Raw genomic sequence first — 27,328 nt, 5'->3', positions numbered from 1 at the left:
TTACTACTAATAATTAGAAAGGTGACAGAGAACTTTGCAATGACACTTGTTCTTGCAAAGGGTCTGAGTTCGATTCCTAGCACCCAAATGGTGGTTCACAACCATCTGTAACTAAGGTTCCATAGGACCCAATGCCCTCCTCTGACCTCTACAGGCAGAAGGTACACATGTGGTGCAGACACACATTCAAGCAAAATACTCATACACATAAAAGATAAATCAATCTTCAAAAATTTCTATCAACAGGCTGGGAAGATAGCTTAGTGGATAAAGTACTTGCCTTCCAGGTATGAGCCTCTACCTAAATTTAATCCCCAGAACCCACATAGAAACAACAAAGCGTAGTGCTACATTACATGCTGGCAATCCAGTACTGAAGAGGCAGAGGCAGGCAGAACCTGGGGACTTCTGGAGAGCCAGCCTAGCCTACTTAGGGAGTTCCAGGGTAATGAGAGACCTTGTCTCAAGTACAGGTAGATGGCACCTAAGTAATGAACAACAGCCAAGGCTGTTTAGTGGCATGCACATACACAAACATGTGCATGTGCCACACACACACACGCACACACACACACACACAAATTCAGAAAATTTCAACATTATATTAAAAAAGCAGAGTAAAAAAATCCACCATAATAGCAAGTGTACATTAGAAAAAGTATGATATATCAAACTATACCTTTGTGTAGCCACCCAGCCACAGTCTGACCAGGAGTTCTATGTGGCCCTCCTGCCATTGCTGGCAGTCATCACTCAGTCCTATTTGTGCAGTAAGTTTACAAACATAGCAATTGTGTTTAAGTAGAAGACATGACAAAATACAGAGAAGTAAGACTCACCTTTTCATACATTTAAATAGCAATTATAGAATTTACATAAAATAAGCCAAAGCCTTTTGATTTTGAATAAGCACTTGATATCGCTAGTGTTTACATACCATAAATATATAGTTTGTGTCAGGAACCTGACCTCCAGTTCTGAACAGTTCACAAAGATCATAGAACTGTAAAAGAAAAGCAATATATGCTGATTATAAATTCCTGTGAAAGAGTTAAGATAAATTGTGAATGAGACAAGTGAAGAAACAGACTTCAAATATTTACATTTATAAGAAGAAATAAAGTATAAGCAAAACTGCCAAAATTTAATTCCCAAACCTTAAAAGGCCTTGAAAAACAAAATACACATAAGCTAAGGTACTGCTTTGTGTAACAAAATGCAAATGTCAATTATATTGCGGAGGCAAGTTACAAGGAAACTTAAGAAATCCATTCTCTAAAGTTTACTCTACAGAAAGCTAACAGATCAAAGATGACATCATGAGGTTTCTATTTAAAAGCTGGCATTACAGATGTCAGGCTTATTATAACCTCGTCATTCAGAAAACTGCTTGAAAAAGCAAAAAGAAAATAGCTTTGTAAGTAGTCAAAATGGTTTTTATTTATGAAGCAGTCTCTATTCAGGGCCAATTTAGATACATTTCTGCTCCTATATATACCATGACATCAGGGAATGAAATTGCAGTCAGTCAGCTGTGTGGTAGAGTGATTTTTCACAGCATATTCCAGGTTCTACAGTCCCAACTACACTGCATGTACACAGCAGGCTATGAACTAGCTTTTTAGCTTTTAGTTCCCAAGTCTAATGCTAAGTTGTGCCTTCTAGTCAGTGCTTTGGAATTCTTATTAACAAAAGCCAGCAGATAGGGGCTGGAGAAATGGCTCAGTGGCTAAGAGCATAAACCGTTCTTCCTGAGGACCGTGTTTAATTACTGGTACCTATCTAAGTAAGTAGCTCACTACCACCTGCAATTCAAACTCTAGGGAATTCAACTCCTCTGGCTTCTATGGGCGCATCACACATGCACATTACACAACATATACACACATTAAAAATAATAAATAAAATGAAAAAAAAAGTCAGCAGGTATTTGAGGTCCTACAGTCCCATCGAAGAAATAGATTAAATCTTTTTCATCTCATTCTATCAGTGACTTGCTATAAAATCTTGCAACAATTTGCTTTTCTGAACTTTTGCTATTTTCATTCTTACTAAAGAAATGAGCAGATTCTAATAAGACATTGATGAATGAACAAGACAAAACCATCTCCTGTTAACTATAATTTCTATGAGCACCCAGTCTTATATTTTGCATCTTTCACCATCATGGAACACCCTACACTGCTCCACACAACAACACAGCAGTGCATTACACTTTATAAGTAGAAGTCAAAGTTATGAGATATTTGACTACTGCTTTTATCTGTCAGTACAGTGAACCAGGAACCAGGCATGGCATGAAGACCAACACCACCTAATCACCAGCTGGGTTTTGTTTTATTTTGCAGCACAGGTTAGAAACAAATGGATCACTGACTCTACAAACCCTAAAACTTCCTTGTGAAAATTACCTGTCCATGTATGTCCCCACACACTGTTACTGGTGTTGACACTGGCTGAACATTCGACTCTTCCAAGAGCAGATCGCAAACATAGTCACACAGTCGCTGAAAAAAGAGAAGGAAGAAAACTGTCAACTTTCATGACAATATTAAAACTAAGAATTAAATAACAAAATACAAAGACTAATATTTAGAGAAACTAAGTTTCTCCTTTAAAAAATATTTTATATGTGTATTTTGCCTGCATGTACCACTTGCATGCCAAAGAAGGCCTCAGATCCCCTGAAGCTGGAGTTAATGTGAGTTAATGTAAGTGCTGGGAGCTAAACCCAGTTCCTCTACAAGAGCAACAAGTATGTTTTTCTTTGGGTTCACCTTTTTATTTAGCTTCTCTAGGATCGCGAATTATAGGCTCAATGTCCTATATTTATGGCTAAAAACCAATTATGAGTGAGCACATTCCATGTTCATCTTTTTGGGTCTGGGTTACCTCACTCAGGATAGTGTTTTCTATTTCCATTCATTTGCATGCAAAATTCAAGAAGTCATTGTTTTTTACCGCTGAGTAGTACTCTAATATGTATATATTCCACACTTTCTTCATCCATTCTTCCGTGGAAGGACATCTAGGTTGTTTCCAGGTTCTGGCTATTACAAATAATGCTGCTATGAACATAGTTGAACAAATGCTTTTGTAATATGATAGGGCATCTCTTGGGTATATTCCCAAGAGTGGTATTGCTGGGTCCTGGGGTAGGTTGATCCCGAATTTCCTGAGAAACCGCCACACTGATTTCCAAAGTGGTTGGACAAGTTTGCATTCCCACCAGCAATGGATGAGTGTACCCCTTACTCCACAACCTCTCCAGCAAAGGCTATCGTTGGTGTTTTTGATTTTAGCCATTCTGACAGGTGTAAGATGGTATCTTAAAGTTGTCTTGATTTGCATTTCCCTGATCACTAAGGAGGTTGAGCATGACCTTAAGTGTCTTTTGGCCATTTGAACTTCTTCTGTTGAGAATTCTCTGTTCAGTTCATTGCCCCATTTTTTAATTGGGTTAATTAGCATTTTAACGTCTAGTTTCTTGAGTTCTTTATATATTTTGGAGACCATCCTCCTGGATATTGGAAGTAGACAAGATTGCTGGGCAAAAATTGGGAACTGGGGGGTGGGGTGGGGGGAAAGGGGAGATGGGGAGAGAAAAGTGAGAAGGGGAGGATGGGGAGAGCTTGGGGGAATGGGATGGTTGGGATAATGGAAGGATGGATATGGGAGCAGGGAAGTATATTTCTTAACTAAGGGAGCCAGTTTAGGGTTGGCAAGAGACTTGACTCTAGAGGGGTTCCCAGGGGTCCAGAGAGATGTACCCAACTAGGTCCTTGGGCAGCTGAGGAGAGAGAGCCTGAAATGGCCCGATCCTATAACCACACTAATGAATATCTTACATATCACCATAGAACCTTCATCTGGCGATGGATGGAGATAAGAGACAGAGACCCACATTGGAGCAATGGACTGAGCTCCCTAGGTCCAAATGAGGAACAGAAGGAGGGAGAACATGAGCAAGGAAGTCAAGACCGCGAGGGGGGCACCCACCCACTGAGACGGTGGGGCTGATCTATTGGGAGCTCACCAAGGCCAGCTGTACTGGGACTGAATAAGCATGGGATAAAACCGGACTCTCTGAACATGGCAGACAATGAGGGCTGCTGAGAAGCCAAGGACAATGGCACTGAGTTTTGACCCTACTGCACGTACTGGCTTTGTGGGAGCCTAGCCGGTTTGGATGCTCACCTTCCTAGACCTGGATGGAGGGTGGAGGACCTTGGACTGCCCACAGGGCAGGGAACCCTGACTGCTCTTTGGACTGGAGAGGGAGGGGGTAGGGAGTGGGGTGTGGGGAGTGGGGGGAGGGGGAGGGAAAAGGGAGGCGGGGAGGAGGCGGAAATTTTTAGTAAAAAAATTTTTAATAAAAAAAAAAAAAGAACAATAAGTACTGTTAACCACAGAGCCAACTTTCCAGCTCCCCCAACCTCAAGTCCTTCCTTTGAAAGGTAAGAAAATTGTATTATACATTCAATCAGTAATAAAGATATAATTTTTTTTTTAAATTAGCAGATAAAAGCACATGCCTGAGCAGAAAACAAGATCTGGTACAGCACCATTAAGACTGAGTAGGGGCGCTGGTGGCACAAGTCTTTAATCCCAGCACTCGGGAGGAAGAGGCAGGCAGATCTCTGTGAGTACGAGGCCAGCCTGGTCTACAGAGTTCCAGGATAGCTAGGACTGCTGCATAGAGAAACCCTGTCTCAAAACAAACAATCCCCCCCCAAAAAAAAACAAAGAGAGAGAGAAGAGGGGGTGAATGGAAACAGACCCATGCACCTCCCGTCCCAGGCAGCCGGGAGGAAATATGTGGGAGAGACAGAGAGAAAGAGAGAGAGAGAAGGGGGGGAGGGAGGAAAGGAAGGGGGACAGATTTGAAGAGGTGAAGGCGGTGAGGACCAAGCTAGTGTGAGTGGCCTGCTTACCACCTGGGCCCACGCCTGGGTCCACAGTCAGTCTATGTTTACATCCATGACTCCGTTACTACTGTGCTAAGAGGATAGCGTTGTAGAGAGTTGGCCCCGCCCCTCACTGGCTGCAGCGCGGTCCTGCCCTTGCCTGGGGAGCACAATAAAGCTGACCCTGTTCACAGGGGTGGGGGTGGGGTTTGCAGGTGAGCTGTCCTGAGGGCATGAGAATGGGAGAGTTGGTTTTGTCCCCCTTGTCTGCCACAAGGTGGCATTGATGAGGGAAAGATGCCCTCCCCACCTTCTCCTCCTCCACCTGTGACAGGCAGGTGAGCTGACCCAGCACCTTGTCTGGGCAGCACAGTAGAGCTGACCCTGTTAATAAGTGCATGGGTGAGCTGTCCCAACATCTGAATGTGAGTGGTGCCTGCATCTCTCCCATACACACACACACACACACACACACACACACACACACACACACAAGCATATAACAAATTAACTAAAAATGTAATTAGAAAAAAGAGTCAGGTGTGGCAGCACACACCTTTAATTCCAGCACTCCAGGGGCAGAGGCAGAAGGATCTCTTTAAGTTCCAGCCAGGACTGTCTGGTTTATACAAAGAGTTCCAGGCCACCAAGACCATTGCCTTAAAATTTTTATTGCTGTGATGAGACATTATGACCACAGCAATTCTTATAAAGAAAGCATTTAATTGGGGTGATTTGCTTACAATTTCAAAGATTAAGTCCATTATCATCATGTTGAGGAACATGGCAGGCAGACATGGTGCTGGAGTAGCTAAGAGTCCTATATCTTGCAGGCAACAGGAAGTCAAATGAGTCACTGGGCAGTATTCTGAGCATAGGGACCCTCAAAGCCCGCCCGTGCCACAGTAGCACACTTCCTCTAACAAGACCGTATTTGCTCTAACAAAGTCACATCTAATAGTGTCACTCCCCATGAAATTATGGGAGCCAATTACATTCAAACTACTACAACTATGTAGCGAGACCCTGTCTCAAAACAAACAAACAAACAAACAAACAAAAACACACCCCTCCCAAAAGAAAAAAGCAAGCAAGGAGCTAGATGTGGGTGGTGTGGTTGCTGGGCTCCCAGGAACCGAGGGACTGGAGCGGACCACTATTCAGTTGTCTGGCTTGCAGGGCTCACTATAGAGTCAGAGCAGATGCTGGAGGCACAGACTTAGGCTGCAGAGAATTATTGGAGTATAGCATCACAGATAAAGCTGACAGGATAGTCAAAAATGAGATTAATGCAAAAAAAAATTAAAGAGAATGGATCTACAGTCATTGCCTCTGTGGATCAGACAGCAGTACCTATCTTATTATAGGGACTTGCTGTGCTTACAAAAGAAAGACCACCAAATTCCACCAAGTGCCTACATTTGGTTGCTACTGTAGATTTACATGATTATAAGGTAGCTTTAATTGCCATGATTCTCCTCCCCACTCTGGAAATTAAAGAACCTGCAGGACAGCAGAATTCATTTCCGGAGTTGCAGAAGGGTACATATCCTCCCCTCCCCTGATCTTATTTAATCATTTTATTTATTTAATGAGTATACTAATTTAATGAGTATCATCTGTGTACTTTTTTCTCAAATTGCCTATTTATTTTATTTTCAAAATAAACTGCTAAATTTGAAGTGTATGGCAGCTCACAGCCTCACAATCATCTATTATTCCAGTTCAGGGCCCCCTAGGGCACCAGGTATGCATGAGGTGTACAGACAGACAGACATGAAGACAAAACACCCATATACATCAAATAACAAAATTTAAAAGGCAACAAGGGGATTGTTCTTGCATAAGGAGGTGCTCTTGGCACTGTCTTGGGACTCAGTTCACTCACCATGGAAGGAAGCAGGTGAATATGGCCTGGGTGAGAGTAACACAGTGCTTTATAATGCCTGTCAGCAGGGAGCCTCTCTCCAGAAGCTCCCCTACTAGCTGTGAAATATGTCTGATTCTGACATCTTTGTTATTGAAGGAGAAACAGGAAATGGCTGTATACTAAATGCTGTGTGTCACCAGAGGTCTCTAGGATTATTAAATATGGCTTTACTGGGGGCAAAAGAGATGGCTCAGAGGATAAATGCAACACTAAAGACTCGAGCTTGATCCCCAGAACCCACATGGTGGAAGAAAGAGAACTGACTTTTGCAAGTTGTTTTCTGCACCATGATACATGTATACACACAATAAAAACAAACTAATTTTAATTAGCTGGGGGTGATGGTGATGACATACATCTTTAGTTCCAGGATCTGGGAGGCTAGACTGGTCTACATAGTGAGTTCTAGGTTGGCTAGGGGTACACATTAAGACCTTGTTTTAAAATACTAGCTAAATAAAATAGAGAGATGGCTTCAGTGCCTCACAACTCTGTGTCAGTCCTGGGTAGAAGCTCATCTCTGAGGCATAATACAGGTACTTTGTTCCTAAGAAGTAGGAATGAGGAGAGTCTGATAAATATGTTATCTCCCTTGTGGTTCTCTGACATGTTTTTTCTTTCATGTTCTTTTCATGTATCTGGGATTACCCTGGATTATTTTTGGTTTAAATTTTATAGAACCTGATTTATAAACATTAACTATGGATTCCATTCTAACTGTAGAAAGGGGAGCTTCTCACTGGAGGAAAGCAATAGGTGTTGAGTAGTTCTCTCATTTAAAATGTGTGTGCACCTCTAGTCTGTAAATGGAGTTTGGTTAACAGTTCTTTCAAGTCTAGAACAGTACAGTAAACTGATTAAGAACAGAGGTTATTGAAGCAGAATGAATTGCAGTCAGATCTTCATCTCATTGATGACATAACTCTATGACCTCTCATAAGCACTTTAAGCTTACAGCAAACCTCAAGCTTTCTGGAGATAAATGGAGGATAATAAATACATTCTTCATAAGTAAACATTTGGGCAAGGTAGTCAGTCTAAACTCAGCACTGCAGAAGAAAAAATGCAGAACAGGGAGGGACTGAGGCAAAGTGCTCTGCCACCTCCTATGGGGACCACATTTCAAAAGAGAGAAGCGCAGAAGGTTCATTACTTGCCGAACATTGCTTAATACATCAGACTGCAAATGCTGCTTTTCATTAATATGGAAACCTAACATAGTTTTAATTAACGCAGTGACTTCTTTGGTAAGATTGGGTGGCAGGAGTATGTAAAAACTATACTAACTATCTGTCGGGGACAAGAACTGTAAATTTTACTCAACTAATTTTGGAAAATAATATTGATATTAACATTATTGACACATCAGCTATTAAAACATATTCTTTTTTATTTTTATGATTTATTTATCTTTATTTTATGTGCATTTGTGTCAAGGTGTCAGATCCCCTGGAATTGGATTTTCAGACAGTTGTGAGCTGCCATGTGGGTGCTGGGAATTGAATCCGGATCCTCTGGAAGAGCAGTCAGTGCTCTTAACTGCTGAGCCATTTCTCCAGCCCTTAAAACATATTCTAAGGCCATTGTAATTAAAAGTAGTTTGAGAAAGGAATGAAGTGATCAGTACAATAGAAGATTTTAAAGATAAATGCAAATACAAAAAGTTTAGAATATACTTAAGGCAGGACTAAGGACGTAGCTCATTTGGCAGAGCATCTGCTGAACACATGTGTCTGATCCTCAGCACGGTATAAACTGGACACAATGGTGCTCCCTATAATCCCAGCACTCTGGAGGTATGAGGACTTCAAGGACATCTTCAATTATATAGTTGGAGATTAACCTGGGCTATGTGAGACCTTGTCTCAAAGAAACAAAAAATAAAAACTAAAATTAAAAATAAAAATCACCGCCTGAATTGTTGACTTTAATCCAATTCTTCCTTCCTTTTTCTTAAAGCTAGGGAGTTTCTAGAGTGCTGGCTATTCTATAAATCCCTATGTAGACCAGGTTGGCCTTGAATGCACAGAGATCTACCTTACTCTGCCTCCTGAGTGTTGGGATCAAAAGTGTGCACCATCATGTCTAGCCTTAGTTTCATTTTTTTTTAAAGCCACTAAATTAACTTTGTCTTGGGATTAAGACATAGTTTCCAACAATTTCTGAAACAGTCCTATCATTCTGTAATAAATATGTAGCGGCATTCTCATCATAAAATCAAAATATCCATCAATGCTGAAAATGTTGTCTTACAATATCAAATATTCAACCATGACTTATAAACTTATAGACTTAAAAACAAGCACATCCATTTCACTAGTATACAAATTTTCTTTCATTTTAGTAAGTGGTAAAATTACATGGACACCAAATGACTTATTATTAATATTATTATTATTATTAGTAGTAGTAGCAGCAGCAGCAGTAAGTTTGGTTTTTTGAGACAGGGTTTCTCTGTGTAGTTCTGGCTGTCCTGGAACTTGCTGTGTAGACCAGGCTGGCCTCAAACTCAGGGATCCACCTGCCTCTGATTCCTGAGTGCTGGGATTGAAGGTGCATACCACTACATCTGCCTGACTTCTAAGAACTTGTTTTAAAGTGATTTTAAAAGTAGTTTTTATAATTATGAGTAAAAATGTCTAACTTATATAATTATAGATCTGTATATCCGGGGTTTCATAAAACTCTTGAACAAAAAAGAGTTGTGAATGAAGAGGTTTAAGAGCCCTGATCTAGAAAGGCCTGTCTTCACTCTCATCATACTACCCTCCTTTTCTACTCTTTTTTTTTCTCTCCCAAATTATACTTTAATGCCATGCAATCAAACCGTACTAACATGTTTTCATTATTGAGTAAAGCCTCTAATGGAGTTTGTTACTGTGTGGACTATAAACAAGACACACAAGATACTATGACTAAATAGTATTAGGGAGGACCTAAGAGAGGAATGTCTCTGTTCCCTCTATCAGGGTCAGTGATTACCCTGAGTAGCTCCTGGTTTTATCATCTAAAAAATTTAGTTCTTCCCAGTGGTGGTGGTACACACCTTTAATCCCAGCACTCGGGAGGCAGAGGCAAGGCGATCTCTGTGAGTTTGAGGCCAGCCTGGTCTACAGAGCGAGTTCCAGGAGAGGCTCCAAAGATACAGAGAAACCCTGTCTCAAACAACAAACAAACAAACAAATGACCTGCTCATCCCAGCTGTTATATACCATATATATTTTATACTTTCACTGCTGGCTCCATCTTAACTTATTTTCTGACTTGTTTTCCTTTTATTCTATTTTACTGCTCTATTGAGCACACCTTTGAAAAACACCCACTATCCTTTCTGTAACAAAACAAGTTATCATTTAATAAACATTTGAAATGGATCATAATCCTGAGTGGAATCCCAAAAGGCGCCATGGTTCCCACATTCTAATATGCCAGAATTTATGCCCAACTGAGACTGATCTAGTCTGTAACCAACTTCTGAACTGCTTGTTAGTCCTGACCTACAATCCCTGCACCATAAACTAAAGAACATCAAGCAAGAAACCTTGTCAATCTCAAAAGCTAAGTGTCTAGAGAAGACATGTCAACTACTTAGGCAGGATCCTTTATCCTTCATCCAACCCAGGTATGCTATTTAGAGTACAATTTTAACTGCCGCCTATAAATGCTGGTTCTGCAGATCCAAATGAGCATTTAGAAAGCAATGCCCCTCAGCCCTTTAAAACGCTGCCTTTCATCTCCTTGATTCAGCAGGAGCTTCCAGTTAGGGATATAGCTCAGTGGCAGTGAACTGCCTATCAATCAAGCGGCCCTGGATTCAATCTCCAGCACTACACTTATGTTACAAGTAACAGAAGTAGCACATAAGTTCCTATCAAGTACCCACAAATAAAGAAAAGTCTATGAAACTTCAGTATATACCCTTTGCAGGTCAGCAACTTCACCAGCAGTGGCCTCACAGAGCCCAGGCACACTGTGGGCAGGACACAGATTGCCCTTTCCCGAAAGCCTTCAGAGCTTTGTTTAGCGTTTTGTTTGCAGAAAACATCGTTCCTCTTACTGTTCAAAATGGTCACAATCTAAAAAACAAACTCTTGGTCTTATCTCAAATTCAGGAAAATTATGTTCCTCTCCCTATTCATGTTCAGTTAATTATCCTAGAACAATAACAGATTCATGATCCTATTTCTCTTCTCTACTTCTTCCTCAAAATACACATTCACTGTCTCCCTCCCATTCTATCCTCTGCCCCATCTCTGTATTTCCTCTTGACCTTCAAATATGTTGTTCTTTTTTGTTTGTCTGCCATAGGATCTCACGTGGCTCAGGTTCTTTCTGTAGCTGAAGAAGACCTTGGACTTGTGATGACCCTCCTGCCTCTACCTTCTAGGTGCTGGTATTACAGGGCTTTGCCATTACACCTGTTTTTACGACAGTCATGTCCCATTCCAGTCCAGGGTCCAAAATGTTGCTAGAATGTTATTTCTAAAAGCTCCCTTTTACTGCCCTTAGAAATCCCTCAAGAGGCCAAGCGGTGGTGGCACATGCCTGTAATTGCAGCACTTGGGAGGCAGAGGCAGGCGAATCTCTGAGTTTGAGGCCACATTGGTTTACAGAGTGAGTTCTAGGGCAGTTGAGGGTTTCTACACAGAGAAACCCTGTCTTGGGAAAAAACCCAATCCAAAAACCACCACCACCCAAAAAAAAGGAAAAAAAAAAAAGAAGAAATCCCTCAAGAGTATTTCTTCAGAATAATCAGAAAAATCCATTCTGATCCCTTCTTGGTTTTGTTTGATTCTTATTCCCACATAACAGTATATCTCTCCCGTCAGGTACAGGGGCCATACTTTTAATCACAACACTTGGCAGGCAGAGGCCAGTAGATCTCTCTTGAGTTCAAGGCTAGCTACTTAGCAAGTTCCAGGCCAGTCAGGGCTACATAGTGAGACCCTGTTTCAAAAATAAGAAGAGAAAGAAAGAATGTATCTCTGTAATAGTTTTCTCTAAGTTGACTTTTCTGTTTAGTTAGCCACATATTAACATTTCAAAATTATATTTTTCTAGTATCCATAAACATTTTTTAGGAGTGGGGGTGGGGGTAAAGATGTAACTCAGGGGCATACCTGTGATCTCAGCACCACAGAGGCAGAGGCAGAGGCAGGAAGACTGTTGTAAATAGTGCCAGGTGTAAGTTGAGACCTCATCTCAAAAACAGAAACAATTAACTCACATTCAAGGCCCCAAGTTTAGCCTTCTATTAGAGTACCTGCTACACTGTATAATGATCATCTCTTTATCTCTCCAATCCCTTTTATACCGAGAGACATCCAAAGGGAGAGAGACACATCTAATTCTACCTTTGGTACTCACATGACATATTACCTGACACAAGGGACTTCTTAGTAAATAGGCATGGTGTCCCACACCTGTATCCCAGCACTTGAGAGATGGACACAGGAAAATGTGGAATCAAGGCCAGGTTTAGCCACATCGAAAGTTTAAGACTACTCTAAGTCTGGAAACCTGTCTTAAATACACACACACACACACACACACGATAGAGATAAACTTGGTAGTAAGAGTTCTTTTCTGGTACGTGCAAGGCCCTAGTTTCTGTGTGTCTCTCTCTTTCACACATATACTTCATAATAAAATTGGTATATTCATTTTTCTTGCTTTTTAAAAAAAGATTTACTTACTTATTATGTATACAGTGTTCTGCCTGCATGTATGCCTTCATGACAGAAAGGGGTACCAGATGTCATTCATTATAGATGGTGGTGAACCACCAGGTATGTGGTCACTGGGAATTGAACTCAGGACCTCTGGAAGACCAGCCTCTTAACCTCTTAGCCATCTTTCTAGCTCCCTATTTTTATTTTTTTAAAGATTTATTTATTTATTATGTATACAACATTCTGCCTCCATGTATGCCTGCACCCCAGAAAAGGGCGACAGATCTAATTACAGATGGTTGTGAGCCACCATGTGGTCGCTGGTAATTGAACCCAGGACCTCTGGAAGAGCAGCAATGCTCTTAACCACTGAGCCATCTCTCCAGCCCCCCGCTCCCTATTTTTATTATTTTTAACTATGTGTATTGTGTAGGTCTGTGCACATGAGTGCAGGTACCTGAAGAGGCAAGAAGCATTGGGTCCTCTAGAGCTGGAGTTATAGGCAGCTGTAAATCACCCACTGTGGGTAAAGTGTTGGGAACCAAACTCAGGGCCTATTCAAGAGCAACAAGCTCTTTGAAGAGCACCTCCCTAGTATCAAGATATATTTTATTTTAATTTGTTATTTTATTTGAAACAAGGTTGTGTATTTTGGTATATACTGGTATATTCAAGCCTGGTTGGCTTTGAACTCAGGAGATATGCCTGCCCCTGCCTCAAGTGCTATGACTTATATACACTATCATGCCTAGCTTTATTTTACTTTTAATCATGTGCAAATGTGGATAAGTGGTATGCACACATAAGCGCAGATATCTGAGGAGGTCAAAGTGAATGTTGGATTCCCTGTAGCTGGAATTACAGGTGACTGTGAGAAGTAAGGCCTGCATGCTGGGAACCAAGCGCGGTCCTCTACATGAACATTATACACCCTTAATGACAGCTAACTTGTCTAGCTATTTGTTTTTTATGTTAAAAAAAAAAGTAGCTACTATAAAATTGAAGGCATTATGCTCATATTAGGCAGAATTACTACAGAATATTTTAGGATGACACAGGAGAATATGACTCTGAAGTCAAAAGACAAACAAGACACCAGGCACTATCAAAAAGGGTTTAGAAAACAGGCTTCTAGCATTTACACAAAAATCATAGTGTGGCCTGGCATGGTAGCCAGACAAGGTGATGCACATATATAATCCCAGAACTAGGAAGGCTGATGCTGGATAACTGCTGTACGTTCAAGGCCAGCTAGGGCTACAGAGTGAGACCCTGTCTCAAAAACCAGGGGTCGTGGTGGGAGGGAGGGAAGAAGGGGGGAAGAAGATAATCTCGATATTATAGCTATAGAACCCCTCAATTTTTACTTTTTTTTTTTTTTGGTTTTTTTGAGACAGGGTTTCTATGTGCCTTAGCTGTCCTGAAACTAGCTCTTGTAGACCAGGCTGGCCTTGAACTCACAGAGAACCATCTGCCTCTGCCTCCCAAGTGCTGGGATTTTTACTTTTTAAAACAGGGTCTCAAATAGTACACATAGGCTACCCTCAAATTTGTTACATAGATAAGGATGGACTTGAAGTTCTGAACCTTCCACCTCTGCCTCCAAGTCTGATTTTATTCATTGCTGGGGATCAAGTCAAGTGCTCTATTTATAATAAGCAAACACTCTAACAACTGAGGACCCTCCCCAAGTCCTCCTCCCAAAAATTCTTTTTTTTTTTTTTGAGATTTTTATTCATTTTATGTGTATAAGTGTTTTGACTGAATGTATATCTGTGTGCCATGGGCTCAAGGAAGCCGTAAGAGGTCACTGGATCTTCTGGGACTGGAGTTACAGATGGTTGTGAGTTGCCATGTGGGAGCTGGGATTGAACCTAGGTGTTCTTAACCTCTGAGCCATTATTAAGCTTCTCCCCAAAATTAAGGGTAAGAAAGGTAAGACTTTACAGATTAAGATGATAGACGTTTTGCCTAGCATGCACAAGGATCTTTTTGGTAATATTTATTAAGTGTCTCCAATTATTTCTCTTTTTCTTCTCATAGAATTTTGGAACTAAGATTTCAAAAAAGACATTGCTAGAGGTTAGAGAGACGGCTCAGCAGTTAAGAACACTGGCTGCTCTTCCAGAGGATTTGGTTTCAATTTCCAGCACCCACATAGTAGTTCACAACCTTCTGTAACTCCAGTTCCAAGAAAGCCAATGCCCTCTTATGCTCTGCATACATATGGTACACAAACAAACATGCAAGTAGAATGTCCACATACATAAAATAAAAATAAATTTTAAAAAATCACACAATTTTTTAAGACTCAAGGCTGGAGAGATGGCTCAGTGGTTAAGAGCACTTATTGGTCTTGCATATTATCTAGGTTCAATTCCCAGCACCCCACCTGGAAACTCTAATTCCAGGAGATCTGAAGACCTCTTTTGACTCCCTCAGACACCAGGCATGCACATGCTACAGATACATTTAGACAAAACATTCACACACAATAAATAAAGTCCCCTAGAATATTTCCTTGGCCTATTTTTAGTTTGTACTTTATGCTAAGGAACACAAATAAGAGTTTCTTTCTCTCTCTCTCTCTCTCTCTCTCTCTCTCTCTCTCTCTCTCTCTCTGAGATAGAATTTCACTCTGTAGACCAGGCTGGCCTCAAACTTACTGAGAACCACTTGCCTCTTTCTTCTGGGTGCTGGGATTAAATGTATTTGCCACCAAAAGTGGCTAAAACTGAATTTCATAAACACTAGATAGTCAGGAATGCTGGCGCACCTTTGTAATTCCTACACTCAGGAGACTGAAGCAGGAAGGTTGCAATTACACCTAGCTCAAGGTTAGGTTAGGCTACATTAGCTGAGTTCCAGGCAAGACTGGCCTACGATAACTAAGCAACCAAGAAAACAGTAAATATACCAGAGTCTGGCAGCACAAGCAAATCAATCCGATAAAACTATTTCCAAGACAGGGAAAAAAAAAAAATTCTAGGATATATAGAAAATTTACACCCTCCCCCTCACCCAGTAGTTACCCCAAAACTTAGGGGGTTGTAGAAGTCTAGTAAGAAACAGATACAGTGGTGCTGTAGAAATAACGAAGTGGTTAAGAGCACATACTACTTTTAAAGAATAGCTGTGTTCTATTGCCAGCACCCATGTCAGGCTGCTTACAACTGCATATAACTACAGATCCAGAAAGATCTAATTAATGCCTCTGGCCTCTGAGGGTGTCTGTACTCATGTGCACAAACTCCCACAGAGGTACCTGGTAAATCTCTGAGTTCAAGGTCAGCCTAGTCTTTAGTGAGTTCCAGAACAGTCGGACTACACAGAAAAATCCTGTCTTGGTAAACAAAATAAATTAATAAAATTAAAAAGCACACAACAGGAGAAATGGCTCAGCCGTTAAAAGAGCTTATTTGCAGAAGACTCAGGTTTGATTCCCAGCACCCACATCAGGTAGCTCATACCATCTATAAAACCAATTCCAGGGGATAGGATGCCCTCTGCCTCTGCTAGTACCAGCACACACATGGTGCATATAAATTCACACAGGTACACATACAAATACATAAAAATAATAAATATTTTAAAAATTGAGTTTAACTCTCACACTACAATAAAATAAAATAAACCACTATTAAGGTAGAAGCAGAACCAGGGGTTCAAGGTAAGTTTAGGCTATATGATACCGTGTATGTGTTGTGTGTGCGCTCGCAAAACACTAAGAACTGGAGAGATGGCTCAGCACTTAAGATTATACAGAGGGGCTGGGTAGTGGTGGCACACACCTTTAATGGGGTGGGGGGGGCAAAGGCAGATGCATCTCTGTGAGTACGAGGCCAACCTGGTGTACAGAATGAGTTCCAGGACAGCCCTAAAGATACAAGGAGAAACCCTGTCTCGAAAAATAAAAAAATAATAATAATAAAAAAAAAAAAGAAAGAAAAAGTATAGAGCAGTCAGGCCTGGTAGTTTAGGTTACAGCATTTGGGTACACTGTGGATTGAAGGCCACCATGAACTTTTTTAAAATTTATTTTTATTTTATGTGTATGACTTTTTGCCTGCATGTATGTCTGTGAAACATGTGTGTGCCTGGTGCCTGCAGAAGCCAGAAGAGGGCATTGCATCCCTTGAACTGGAGTTACAGAAGGTAACAAACTGTCATATCCTTGCTGGGAATAGAATTTCCAGGTCCTCTGGGAAGGGAAGTCAGTGCACTCAACCATTGAGATATCTCTCCAGTCCCAACAAGACCTATCTTAAGATCCCATCTCAGAAAGAAAACAAATCCAAAAAAAAAAAAAAATTACCAAGCACAAAGCAGAGAAAAATGACTGAAAGATGTAGGCGGCTGAACATGGATACCAACCACGTAACACACACAATCAACATGTAAGTACAGCTTAGGTACTTTCACACAAACAGCACAGGTGGTCTTAAATATTTTGCATAGTTGTTGACTGACCAACTTCATGTACCAAATGAGACAGTCCTTTACCGCTCTCAGCTTGAACTGAGAGAGACCTCCTCGGAAAACCGAGAAAACGACACTTTGGCTTACGGGGGAAGAGCTCAGAGGTCCTAACACACTGGAACTTCTGGATAAGCGACCGCTTGTCCACTAGCTGAATAACCTGCTCAGAAATGGGACCCACGGCCGAGTGAGCAGGAGAAAACGAACTCCTAAGACGCAATTTAGCGGAGTGGTGAAGCAGAGGCGACCTGACTCTCTCCCATCACGGCCACACGGTCCCGCCCCCCGGCTTCCCACCTCCGTCCACCCGCGTCCCTGGAGCAGACGGCAGCTCCTGTCACCTCTGCCGGGAGGACCCCTTCCCGGGAGCGCCGCCCGCCGGGCTCGGCCGGGCTCCATCCCGGGAGACGGAGCGTGTCCGAGCGGAAGAGTCTTCCAGCAAAGCTGCTAGGGCTGGGAGTCCTGCGGGCCGGGGCCGCACATCCCCGGGATCCCCTCAGGGAGCCGCGCCAGCATTCGGGATCGGGCTCCCCTGCTTCTCGGCGTCTCGCCGTGTCGGACCCGGTCGCCTCGCACCGCGGAGCGCCCCCCGCCGCGCCGGGACAGGGGTCCGCCCGAGGGAGAAGGGCGGGCCGGCGGGCGCCCCGCAGCCGGAAGGGGCTTGCCTCGCAAGCAGGCCGGCCTCCGGCCCGGCTCACCTTCAGGTCGTTCTCGGGAAGGTACTTGCACTGCCGCGCTATCTCCACATACTTGTCCAGATCTAGCGGCGCCATTTTAGGAAGAACGAGCCACGGCGAAGGCAGCGGCGGCAGCTGAAGTACCGGAGGCAGCGGCGGAGGCCGAAGCCGGAACCCTCCTTACGTCACGTCCGACCCGTGAGTGGCGTCTGCGCAGCGTCCTCAAAACCTGACTCGCTCCTCTTCCGCACCTCGACACGCCCCGTGCCCTCTCGGACCGAACTCCCGGTCTCTAAGAGAACCCGGGGGTCCTGCTGATCAGCCCTGCTGGGACCTGTAGCTATGTGCCGCAGGGAGTGCTGGGACTTGTAGTTTTAGTAAAAACAGAATGCTCTTCGTATCCTACTCTTCACCTCTGAGAAACCAGTTGAGGCTTTTCCGCGGGAAAATTACGAAGTGGGTAACTAGGTATTCCCTAGCTCTCATTCCTACCCTGTAAAGCACCCAGTCAGCGTCTTCAGTTACAGTTAGGATAACTGTTGCCCACTTTCCAGTGATGACCTGGCCTAGACGTGTGAAACAGATTTAACACCCCCAATTCTCCGGCTTGGAAGAAAAGAAAAAAAAATTGAAGCATTTATTAAGCTAAATTTTATACAAATACTGGCGCGATATTTTTCCTCTTCAATTCTTGTAAAAGCTTGCACGTGTTACTTTCCCCAAATATCAAAGGTGGAGCCTAGACTGGAAAACAGGCTTATTTAAACAGACTTATTTGAACTTGGGAGTCCCACGAGGGGGCAGGAAGGGTTTTTGATATTTTTACTTTGTTTTTTGTCGTATCCCAGTGTCGAGAACAGTTCTTTACACCTAATATAGCTTTAACGTTGGTTCATTTGGCAACTGCATATCGAGCAGCAACTAAGTACGGATACACTTGTAGGGAATTAGAATATCCAGTGACGACAGTAGAGGAAAACCTCTATCTCTGGGGCTGGAAAGTTTGCTCAGTGATTAAGAGTACTAGCTGCTCTTCCAGAGGAGGGTTCAAGTTCTATTACAGCACCCAAGCGGCTGCTCACAAAACCTGTAAGCCCAGTTCCAGAGATTCTTATGCCCTCTTCTGGCCTCTGGGGGCACTGGCTGAAATGCACAAGCACACTTGCAGACAAAATATATAAAATAAAACATTAAGAATTAATGTATAAAATCTCTGTCCTCAGCCTGTAATTTACTTCTGCTAGAGATAAACAATAAATACAATAGTTTGCTTATAGCATGTTAGAAAGTGATAGCTGTTAAGGTAAACATCCTGGCAGAGTAAGGAGGATGGGCTGACAGAGTAGTAAGAATTAACCAATCGGCCAGCCATAGTGGACCACACATTTGACCTCAGCACTGGAGAGGCAGGAGGATAACTGTGAGTTCTAAAACAGCTTGGTCTAAGTAGTGAGTTGCTGGCCAACCAGGAGACCCCCGTGGGAAGTTCTAGGGAAGACAGCTAATGGAGCCAGCATCCCTAAGCATGTCTAGTGCCTTTGAGGAAGAGCCGCACCATAGCACCTGGACGTGAGAGGAAAAGGGAAACACTGGTTTATTTTTCTTTTGCTGTAATGGGCAACTACTGTAGGACTTTAAGTAGAGATGCAAAATGATCAAATTTATTTGGGTTTTCTTTTGCTTTGGTTGGTTGGTTTTGTTTAAGCCTTCTCTTTAGCCCCTTTGACTCCCATTTTAAAAACAGAACTCAAACATTCCTACAAGAATTCAGGAATGCGATTTCTATTCCAAAAGGATTAGTTCCTACAAGGTAAACTATCCGATATTCCAGTTTTTCTTGTTAATATTCCTTTCTAGCATGGCATCTTGAGGTAATCCTAGTCAAAAGAGCCAGGGCCCAGCAAAGCAATCTGGAGCTCTCAGCAGTAATTGCTGTCTAAACACAAGTCAAGCATGCGGCAGAGCCAACCTGGTCTTGGTCCTCTCTCCAGAAGGAAAACGAGTGAGTGTACAGCTCTAAACTCTTCTTGGGAAGCCACCGGGAGACTTTCTATTATTTACAGGAACTCATGCAGGGTCCAGGTGTGAGAAACATATGACAAAGTGGTGAAGAGAGCTGAAGCCCCCAAATTTTATTTTGTCCATGAATTTTGGTTATATTTTCAAGTAGCTAAATGAGTTATTAAGTTGGATCTCAGGCATTGTGGCTCTTATTGGTAACTCCCAGCACTTATGAGGTGGAGGCAGGAGGATCAGGAATTCAAGGTCATACTTAACTACACAGTGAGTTGGGGTCCAGCCTGGGCTATGTGCGACCTTGTCTCAAAATTAAAACCCAAGTTTTCCTTTCACTTGTATTAGTAGATTCTCCCAACTGCTGTCTGCTGCTGTTGCTATCCCCATTCTACACGTGAGTAAACCAGGGTTCCTAGAGGGGAACGGACTTGGCAGTTGTCAGAGTTCCCCCTTAGGTGCTGGAGTCTGTGTCTGAGGTCACATTTGTCTGCCCTTTCCCGGGAAGTGCAGTAGCTTTGCTGTTTCCAGTCTGAGTTCTGACAGCAGTTAGTGAGCGTGACAGTGTGTTATTCTGATCACACATAGGCACAGGTCAGCCATTTTTGTTTTAGGAAAGACACAGAGCACTTATAGCTAAGACATAGGTCGGAGCTTATGCAGATGAAGTTGTTGACAGAGGGTTTCATTTATAGGCAGAATTATCATGGCTTTTACAGAGAAACCAGCTCGGAGCCGCCAAAGATACCTGACCACAATCCCTATAGAAATCTTAGGATTTCTGTTTCAAAGAGGACACCCAAAGTATTAATTAATAACTTCACCCCAGATCATACGGTCTCAGTCTTAGTGAACGTTTTATTCCTTACACTTCACAATAGGGCCTAGTTGTCGTTTGTGTTTTAATCTCTTGGCTCAGTCTGTGAGCTCTAGAAGACCAAACGCCTGTGGTCTGGAACCTGCTGTAACCACACGCGACCATTACGGAGATGAATCGCTTTAAGCTCCACAGCCTGAACCAGCCTCAAGCCTGCACAGGCAAAACCTGGCATTGTAGAGCGTGCGGCTCACTCAGGAGGCTGCAGCCGAATTCAAGGTCTTCCTGACTTAGGTAATGAGTTCCAGGCCAACCCTCCCCTTCAGAAGTCACTACTAAGGACCGTTGTGACAAACTCCGTTAGCCCTTTAAGGACTGAACAAGGAATTGGAGTAATCGAACACCAGCCTAGTTTGGAGTGGGGCTGTCGGCGGGACCTCAGGGAGGTTAGAGCGTTGGCCTGAGGCGCTTTTGGCGCGGGGGTGGGTGGGGTGGGGTGGGGGGTGAGGGGGGTGGAGAAGGAATCCTAAGCCTCGCCCTGTGGGTGGAGCCACGTCCCGAACAAGCATGGTCAGCGGTAGGTAATTGGTGCTGGGCTGGGAGGCTCTGGGTGTGGTCTCCTGGAGGAGAGCAAATCCCTTCCCGTAGTGTCTGAGCTGGGTAGAAGGGGCAGTTTCTGGTCTCCGGTTGGCATATTAGCAAAAATCAGGCTACCATTTCTCCCTGACTCTGACTTCTTTAACGTGGAGACGTGACTGGGAGAGAGATGTAAAGAAGGTGGCTTGGGGAGTCCCCGCCCATGCGAAGCCAACCCCTCCCCTCCGTATATCAATTGCTCGGTTATGGGTATGTGACTCCCACAGTTTATAAGCTATGAAAGCTGGGTTCGTGGTATAAGTCCATGCACGATGAGTGCTGAGGTACAGGACTGCGCCTCCCATAGTACATTCACCACGAGTGCTGGGTTACTGGTTTGAGTCTCCCCCATGCACCTTGATTGTGGGTAATAGGTATGAAGCTCCCGCAGTGCATGTACCATGAGTGCCGTACATGTACAATGGTGCTTTGAATCTCCCACAGTTCATGCACCATGAGTTATAAGCATTAAACTCGCAGAGTACATGAATGATGTGTTACTGGTTTGAGTCTCCAACAGATAGATATCCCATAGTGCTAGGTTACAGGCATGAGTCTCCCACAGTATGTGAACATGAGCACTGGTTTACAAATAGTAGCTGTGATGTCTATTCTTGGTTGTCAACTTGGCTACATCTGGAATGAACTACACTCCAGAAATGGAGGACACACCGTGAGAGATTATTTTTCTTACTTTGAAGTAGGTGGATCTACTTCCTAGTCCAGACCTTTGAGGTAAGAAGACATACACCTTTTATCCGGATCTCGAGGTGGGAAGACACGCCTTTTATTTGGGTCACATCTTCTGCTGGAAGCCTAGATAAGGGCTTGCAAAAATAAACTTTTGCTTGTTGCCTGCTTTCCCTTGTCTTGCTATCACCTCTCTTCCGTCACTGGCCTTGGAGCCTACTTCTTTGGGATTCTGGTGTATACTGAACCCAAATAAGCCAAGACATCCAGCCTTGTGGACTGAGCAACTACTGAATTTTGGGATATTCTGTTCACAGTCAGTCATTGTTGCTTTAACTAGTCTACAGCCTGTAGGTCATTTCAATAATTCCCCTTATTTATTTATGTACATAATATATTTATGTATATATATATTCATTCTATAAGTTCTGTATTCTAGAGAGCCTGACTAATTACAGTAGCCTCCTACTGTATTTCCACCATTAGTGCTGGAATACAGGTGTGAGACTGCCACAGTACATTCATAATGAATACTAAATTCAGGCTTTTGCCTAAAATGGTACATGCAGCATGAGTGCTGTATTACATGCATGAGCCTCCCCCAGTACAGTAACCACAAATGCTGGGTTACAAGCATGAACCTCCCACATTACATGTACCATGAATGCGCTTACAAGCAGAGGCTCTCACAATATATGTGTCATGAGAGCTGGGTTTTGGGCATCAGCTTTTCACAGTATGAGCACCGTGGAAGCTGTGCTACAATCTTCCACAGTACATGCACTGGGGGTACCCATTTCCAGGTAGGCTCTTCCCACTGTGCATTCATACTGTGTGTGAAAGACCCTACAGACCCCCTCCTCAGAACCCGCAGCTAGCAGGCTCCTGGGAGAACGTCCTGTTTGCTTGAAAGATTCTCACCAGGAGAATGTCCTGTTTGCTTGAAAGATTCTCAGGATCAGCAGCTAGCCTGCTCTCGTGAGAGGAAAACAGGATATCTATAAGATAGGACATCTACAAAGCAGGATGACTGCAAAGTAGGATATCTATAAGATAAGAACAGGATGTCTGCTGCCAAACATCCATGCTGGGAGAGGAAAAACCATTCATGCCCCCCTGCCTCATTCCGATAACCACGCTTCTGCTTCTGTAAAACTTGCTTTTGCTGCCCTCTTTCCTATAAAAAGACCTCCTCCCAGTCTGCAGGCGCGCAAGTCCTCCGAAAGACTTTGCCGCCCGCAGGTACCTGTGTCTACCTAATAAACCTCTTGCAGTTTGCATCCGACCCGTGGTCTCGGCCTGGTATTTGGGTCCGGGGGTCTCCACCTGAGGGAAGGTCCCTACCGGGGTCTTTCATGTGTGCTATGCAGGCATGAGTCTCCCACAATGCATTCACTATGACTGTGGGATTGCAAGCATGAGCTTCTCTGGTATGTGCATCATGAGTGTTGGGTTACAGGTATGAGTCTCCCACAACACATAATGATGAGTGCTGGATGGGTCGTGAGTCTCCCACCAGCCATGCACCTATCACTGCTGGGGGAGGGTGCAGGCTAGCCTCCAGCACTGCAGGGCTGGAAAGGAATCCACAGAGTTGGTGTACTAGACTTTTCTATCCTAGGGGGTTGGGGTAAAAGACACTCACACTCTCTCTTGATGATTTATTTTTAAAGCCTTTTAACTATGATGCACACCAAAACCTGTGATTGTATCTTTTGGCATTAAGATGAAAAGAATTCGAACCAGCCTGGCTCCTGGGACTCATTTGTTTCTCTTGATCATTAACTTGAGCTATAATCTATGCAGCTCCTTAGGTGAAACTCATAGGCCCTAGCTGTGTGACAGTTCATTGTATTTATTTTTATTCATCAAAACTCTGTACAAGTTAACATTATTATTATCAATTAGACAGTACAACTTGGGAAGGAATTATCTTCATGTTAATCCACAGGTAAAAATGCCCATTAGGATGGGATATTTCTTTGAGATAAATACACTACATTACAGGCAGTGAGGTTCTCCCCATACCCATTTACACACCAGAGAAAGATGGCAGCAGCAAACTTGTGAAGGCACAGCAGAGGCAAAAGACATTCTGGAGTTTGTGGTCTTGGGGCCTTGCCTATCTGAGATTCACCCATCAGGGATTTCCCTCCTGGTGGGCTGACACCCTGAAGTTAACTGTCATCTGCTGCTTCTCTGACTCAGCCACTGGCATGCACCATGGTCCTGGATTAGAGATAAGAGTTTCCCAAAGTATATGGATGATTCATGCTGGGTGACAGGCGTTTGACTCCAACAGTATATGCACCATAAGTGCTGGGTTATAGGTGTGAGCCTCCTACAGTTCCTGCACCGTGAGTGCCGGGATGCAGGTCTGAGTCTCCCACAGTACATTCATCATGAGCACTGGGTTACTGGTTTGAGTCTCCCATGGTTACCCATGCACCAAGAGTATTGGATTACTGGTGTGAGTGTTACCCAGTACATTCACAGCTATTTCTTGATTAAAGGTATGAGCTCCCAAGTACATGCACCATGATTGCTAGCGTAGTGTTGTGAACTTCCTACAGTACATCACTATGAGCTCCGAGTTATAACTGTGAGCCTCTCATTTTACATGCACTGTGAGTGTTGGATTACAGGCTGGAGCCTCCTATTATACACGTATCATGAGTGTTTGCTTACATGCTTGAGCCCCCCCGCCCACAGTAAATACATCATAAATGCTGGGTTGCATGCGCCATGGGAGATGGGTCATAGTTGTGAACCTCTCATATTACATGCACCATTGGGTTATAATTGGAATCAGTTTAATATTTTTACCTCTAATGTCACAAAGCCCACATTTAGTGACCTGGTCCTTTAACTGTCATCTTGTTGAGTGAGGATGACTGTCATATTGACAGCCCCCAAAATGGTTTGTTGGAAAAAGAGAGAGAGGAATAGAATTCAGCAGGAATTACTGAATCATTGTCAGGTGTTCTGTGCTGTGTGTAGAAGAAAGAGGGTCACTTCAAGATGAATTTTAGGCTTTCTGGCAGCAGGTAGGAACAATGAAGACAACTGTTCATCCTGATGTTTACCCTGGTACAGTGAAGACAACTGTTCATCCTGATGTTTACAGGTACAGTGAAGACATCTGTTCATCCTGATGTTTACCCTGGTACAGTGAAGACAACTGTTCATCCTGATGTTTACCCTGGTACAGTGAAGACAACTGTTCATCCTGATGTTTACCCTGGTACAGTGAAGACAACTGTTCATCCTGATGTTTACAGGTACAGTGAAGACAGCTGTTCATCCTGATGTTTACAGGTACAGTGAAGACAGCTGTTCATCCTGATGTTTACAGGTACAGTGAAGACAGCTGTTCATCCTGATGTTTACAGGTACAGTGCAGACAGCTGTTCATCCTGGTGTTTATAGGTACAGTGCAGACAGCTGTTCATCCTGGTGTTTACAGGTACAGTGCAGACAGCTGTTCATCCTGATGTTTACAGGTACAGTGCAGACAGCTGTTCATCCTGATGTTTACAGGTACAGTGAAGACAACTGTTCATTCTGATGTTTACAGGTACAGTGAAGACATCTGTTCATCCTGATGTTTACAGGTACAGTGCAGACAGCTGTTCATCCTGGTGTTTATAGGTACAGTGAAAACAACCTTTCATTCTAGTGTTAACCCCAGGTGCAATAATCTTGCTAGTATTTTGTCTACAGATCACCAGGGAAAGGGTTCAGAAGGACCTGGAGTGAGAAAGGATGGGATTGTGGAGAAAGGTGATAGGAGGAGCTGGGGAGGGGTAAATATATTCAAAATGCATCTTACAAAATGCTCAAAGAATTAATACAACTGTTATTTTAAAAAGGAGCTAGAGACTTTGCATAGGCTTTTAGCTCTTTAAGATGCTGATGCAGAAGAATGCTTGAACCCAAGAGTTCAAGCCCAGCTACAGCAACACGGAGACCTTATCAAGAGGGAGAGGGAGGGTTGAAATGGAAAACTGGTGTCACCATAGAAATAGCTACTCTTCCTGCACAATTTTCACACTGACAGAAATTATTAAAAATGGGAGGGCTGGCCATATGGCTCAACTGGTAATGGTACTTGCCAAATGACACTGATGACCCTAATTTGAGCTCCAGAACCCATGTAAGTGTGTGTGTATGAGTGTGTGTTCAGGAAAAACTCCATATACTTCAGATAACAATCATTGATTATTTACAAAAGATTACTTCAAATCCGAGGTGACCATCACTCTGGAGTTTATGCCAGTTTATGTTCTATTAAATTTCCCACTACACTGTCTGAAGGGAAAACTTGTCAACTGCCAGTGTTGGGTGGGGTGCCCACCAATGGGTGAGTCAGAAAGTGAATCTGTTGCAGGTGAACTGGAGATAAAGGATAGAGTCCCAGTGTGACTAGACCCCCAAGAGGGAGCATGCAGACATTAGGATATCCTACCAAGTCACCCACTGCGCCCTAACATTGGTGCGTTGAAGACAATGAATGCTGCAGAGATCACACCCAGGAGATTTATGGGGGAAATGAAAGGCTGTCTTGGAATGGGGACAAGACAGACACACAGAGAGGACAGAGAAAGAGAGGGAGAGAGACAGAGATACAGACAGAGACAGAGAAACAGAGTGAGATAGCAAGGGCAGTCTGTGATGGCAGGGATCTTTTAAAGGGCACACATGTCACATTTGGTGACTGGTGATGATGTAGCTGCTGGTGCTGAGTCACTGAAGGCAGGCTGGGGGACCCCACAGAATCTGTCCATTATTCCAAATAGAAGGGTCATTGTTCTTTTAACCACTTGGACAAGTAGAAAGTGAGGACAGGGTTGCTAGGTTTTCTGACTAACAGATGTGTTTGGCCTCCATTTTAAATTACCACCTACAGTTGTGAGGAATATTGCAGATCACAGCTGCCATATACTATGGTCTGTAGAGAAATCCACCATCTACCAGAACAGGCCACCTAACTGCAGAAAAGGATAAATTTATGTGTGTTTTGCCTATAGGAGCTCAGGGCTGTTGTTTCTCTGCTGTGTTACATGGGTGAAGTCAGGCCATATTTGATTTCTGTTTCCAGTTCCTGGCTATAGTAGCAAGGAGAGGGAGGTGCTGCAGCCTTCAAATCCAGAATAGCACAAGAAAGATGAAAATTTAAGGTGAATTTCATAAGAGGATCCACACAGAGGAGGGAAATTGAGATGATTTGTTCTCCGATAGATGTGTGCATGGGGATAGAACGTGCTGACTTTCTTACAGAAAGATTCAATTGGAAGAACTCACAAACTGGTACTAAGTTTCCTGTTTACATGGCTTTTCATTTTTCCCGTGGCTATCAATATTGACTTAAAAAACTGTCACCTGTATGCTACAGTCTGCTTTCCACTCTTTCTTGCCTTGTTTATTTTTCCCATGATAGTGTTTCTTCCTAAGTGCATGACCTGAAATAGTTACAAACTTTTTGATATCAGAGATGAATGTGCATG

General features: G+C 43.2%; 1 protein-coding gene across 1 annotated transcript in view; it reads right to left on the bottom strand.

Annotated features, from left to right (window-relative positions):
• The window catches only part of Ppp6c (protein phosphatase 6 catalytic subunit), a 31,673-nt gene extending 13,719 nt beyond the window's left edge, over positions 1-17,954 (bottom strand). Inside the window, exons 1-3 of the mRNA XM_057755416.1 lie at positions 17,687-17,954; positions 2,412-2,507; positions 938-1,003 (exon numbers count right to left, since the gene is read on the bottom strand). Of these exons, the coding sequence (XP_057611399.1) occupies positions 938-1,003; positions 2,412-2,507; positions 17,687-17,761 (237 nt within the window). The 5' untranslated portion in view covers positions 17,762-17,954. The remainder of the gene's footprint in view (positions 1-937; positions 1,004-2,411; positions 2,508-17,686) is intronic.
• Positions 17,955-27,328: the final 9,374 nt, after the last annotated feature.

This window comes from Chionomys nivalis, chromosome 22, assembly GCF_950005125.1.
Source record: "Chionomys nivalis chromosome 22, mChiNiv1.1, whole genome shotgun sequence".
In the NCBI taxonomy this organism is placed as follows: Eukaryota; Metazoa; Chordata; class Mammalia; order Rodentia; family Cricetidae; genus Chionomys; species Chionomys nivalis.
Note: the sequence above shows the minus strand (reverse complement) of the source record. Positions and strands in the feature narration are given on the sequence as shown.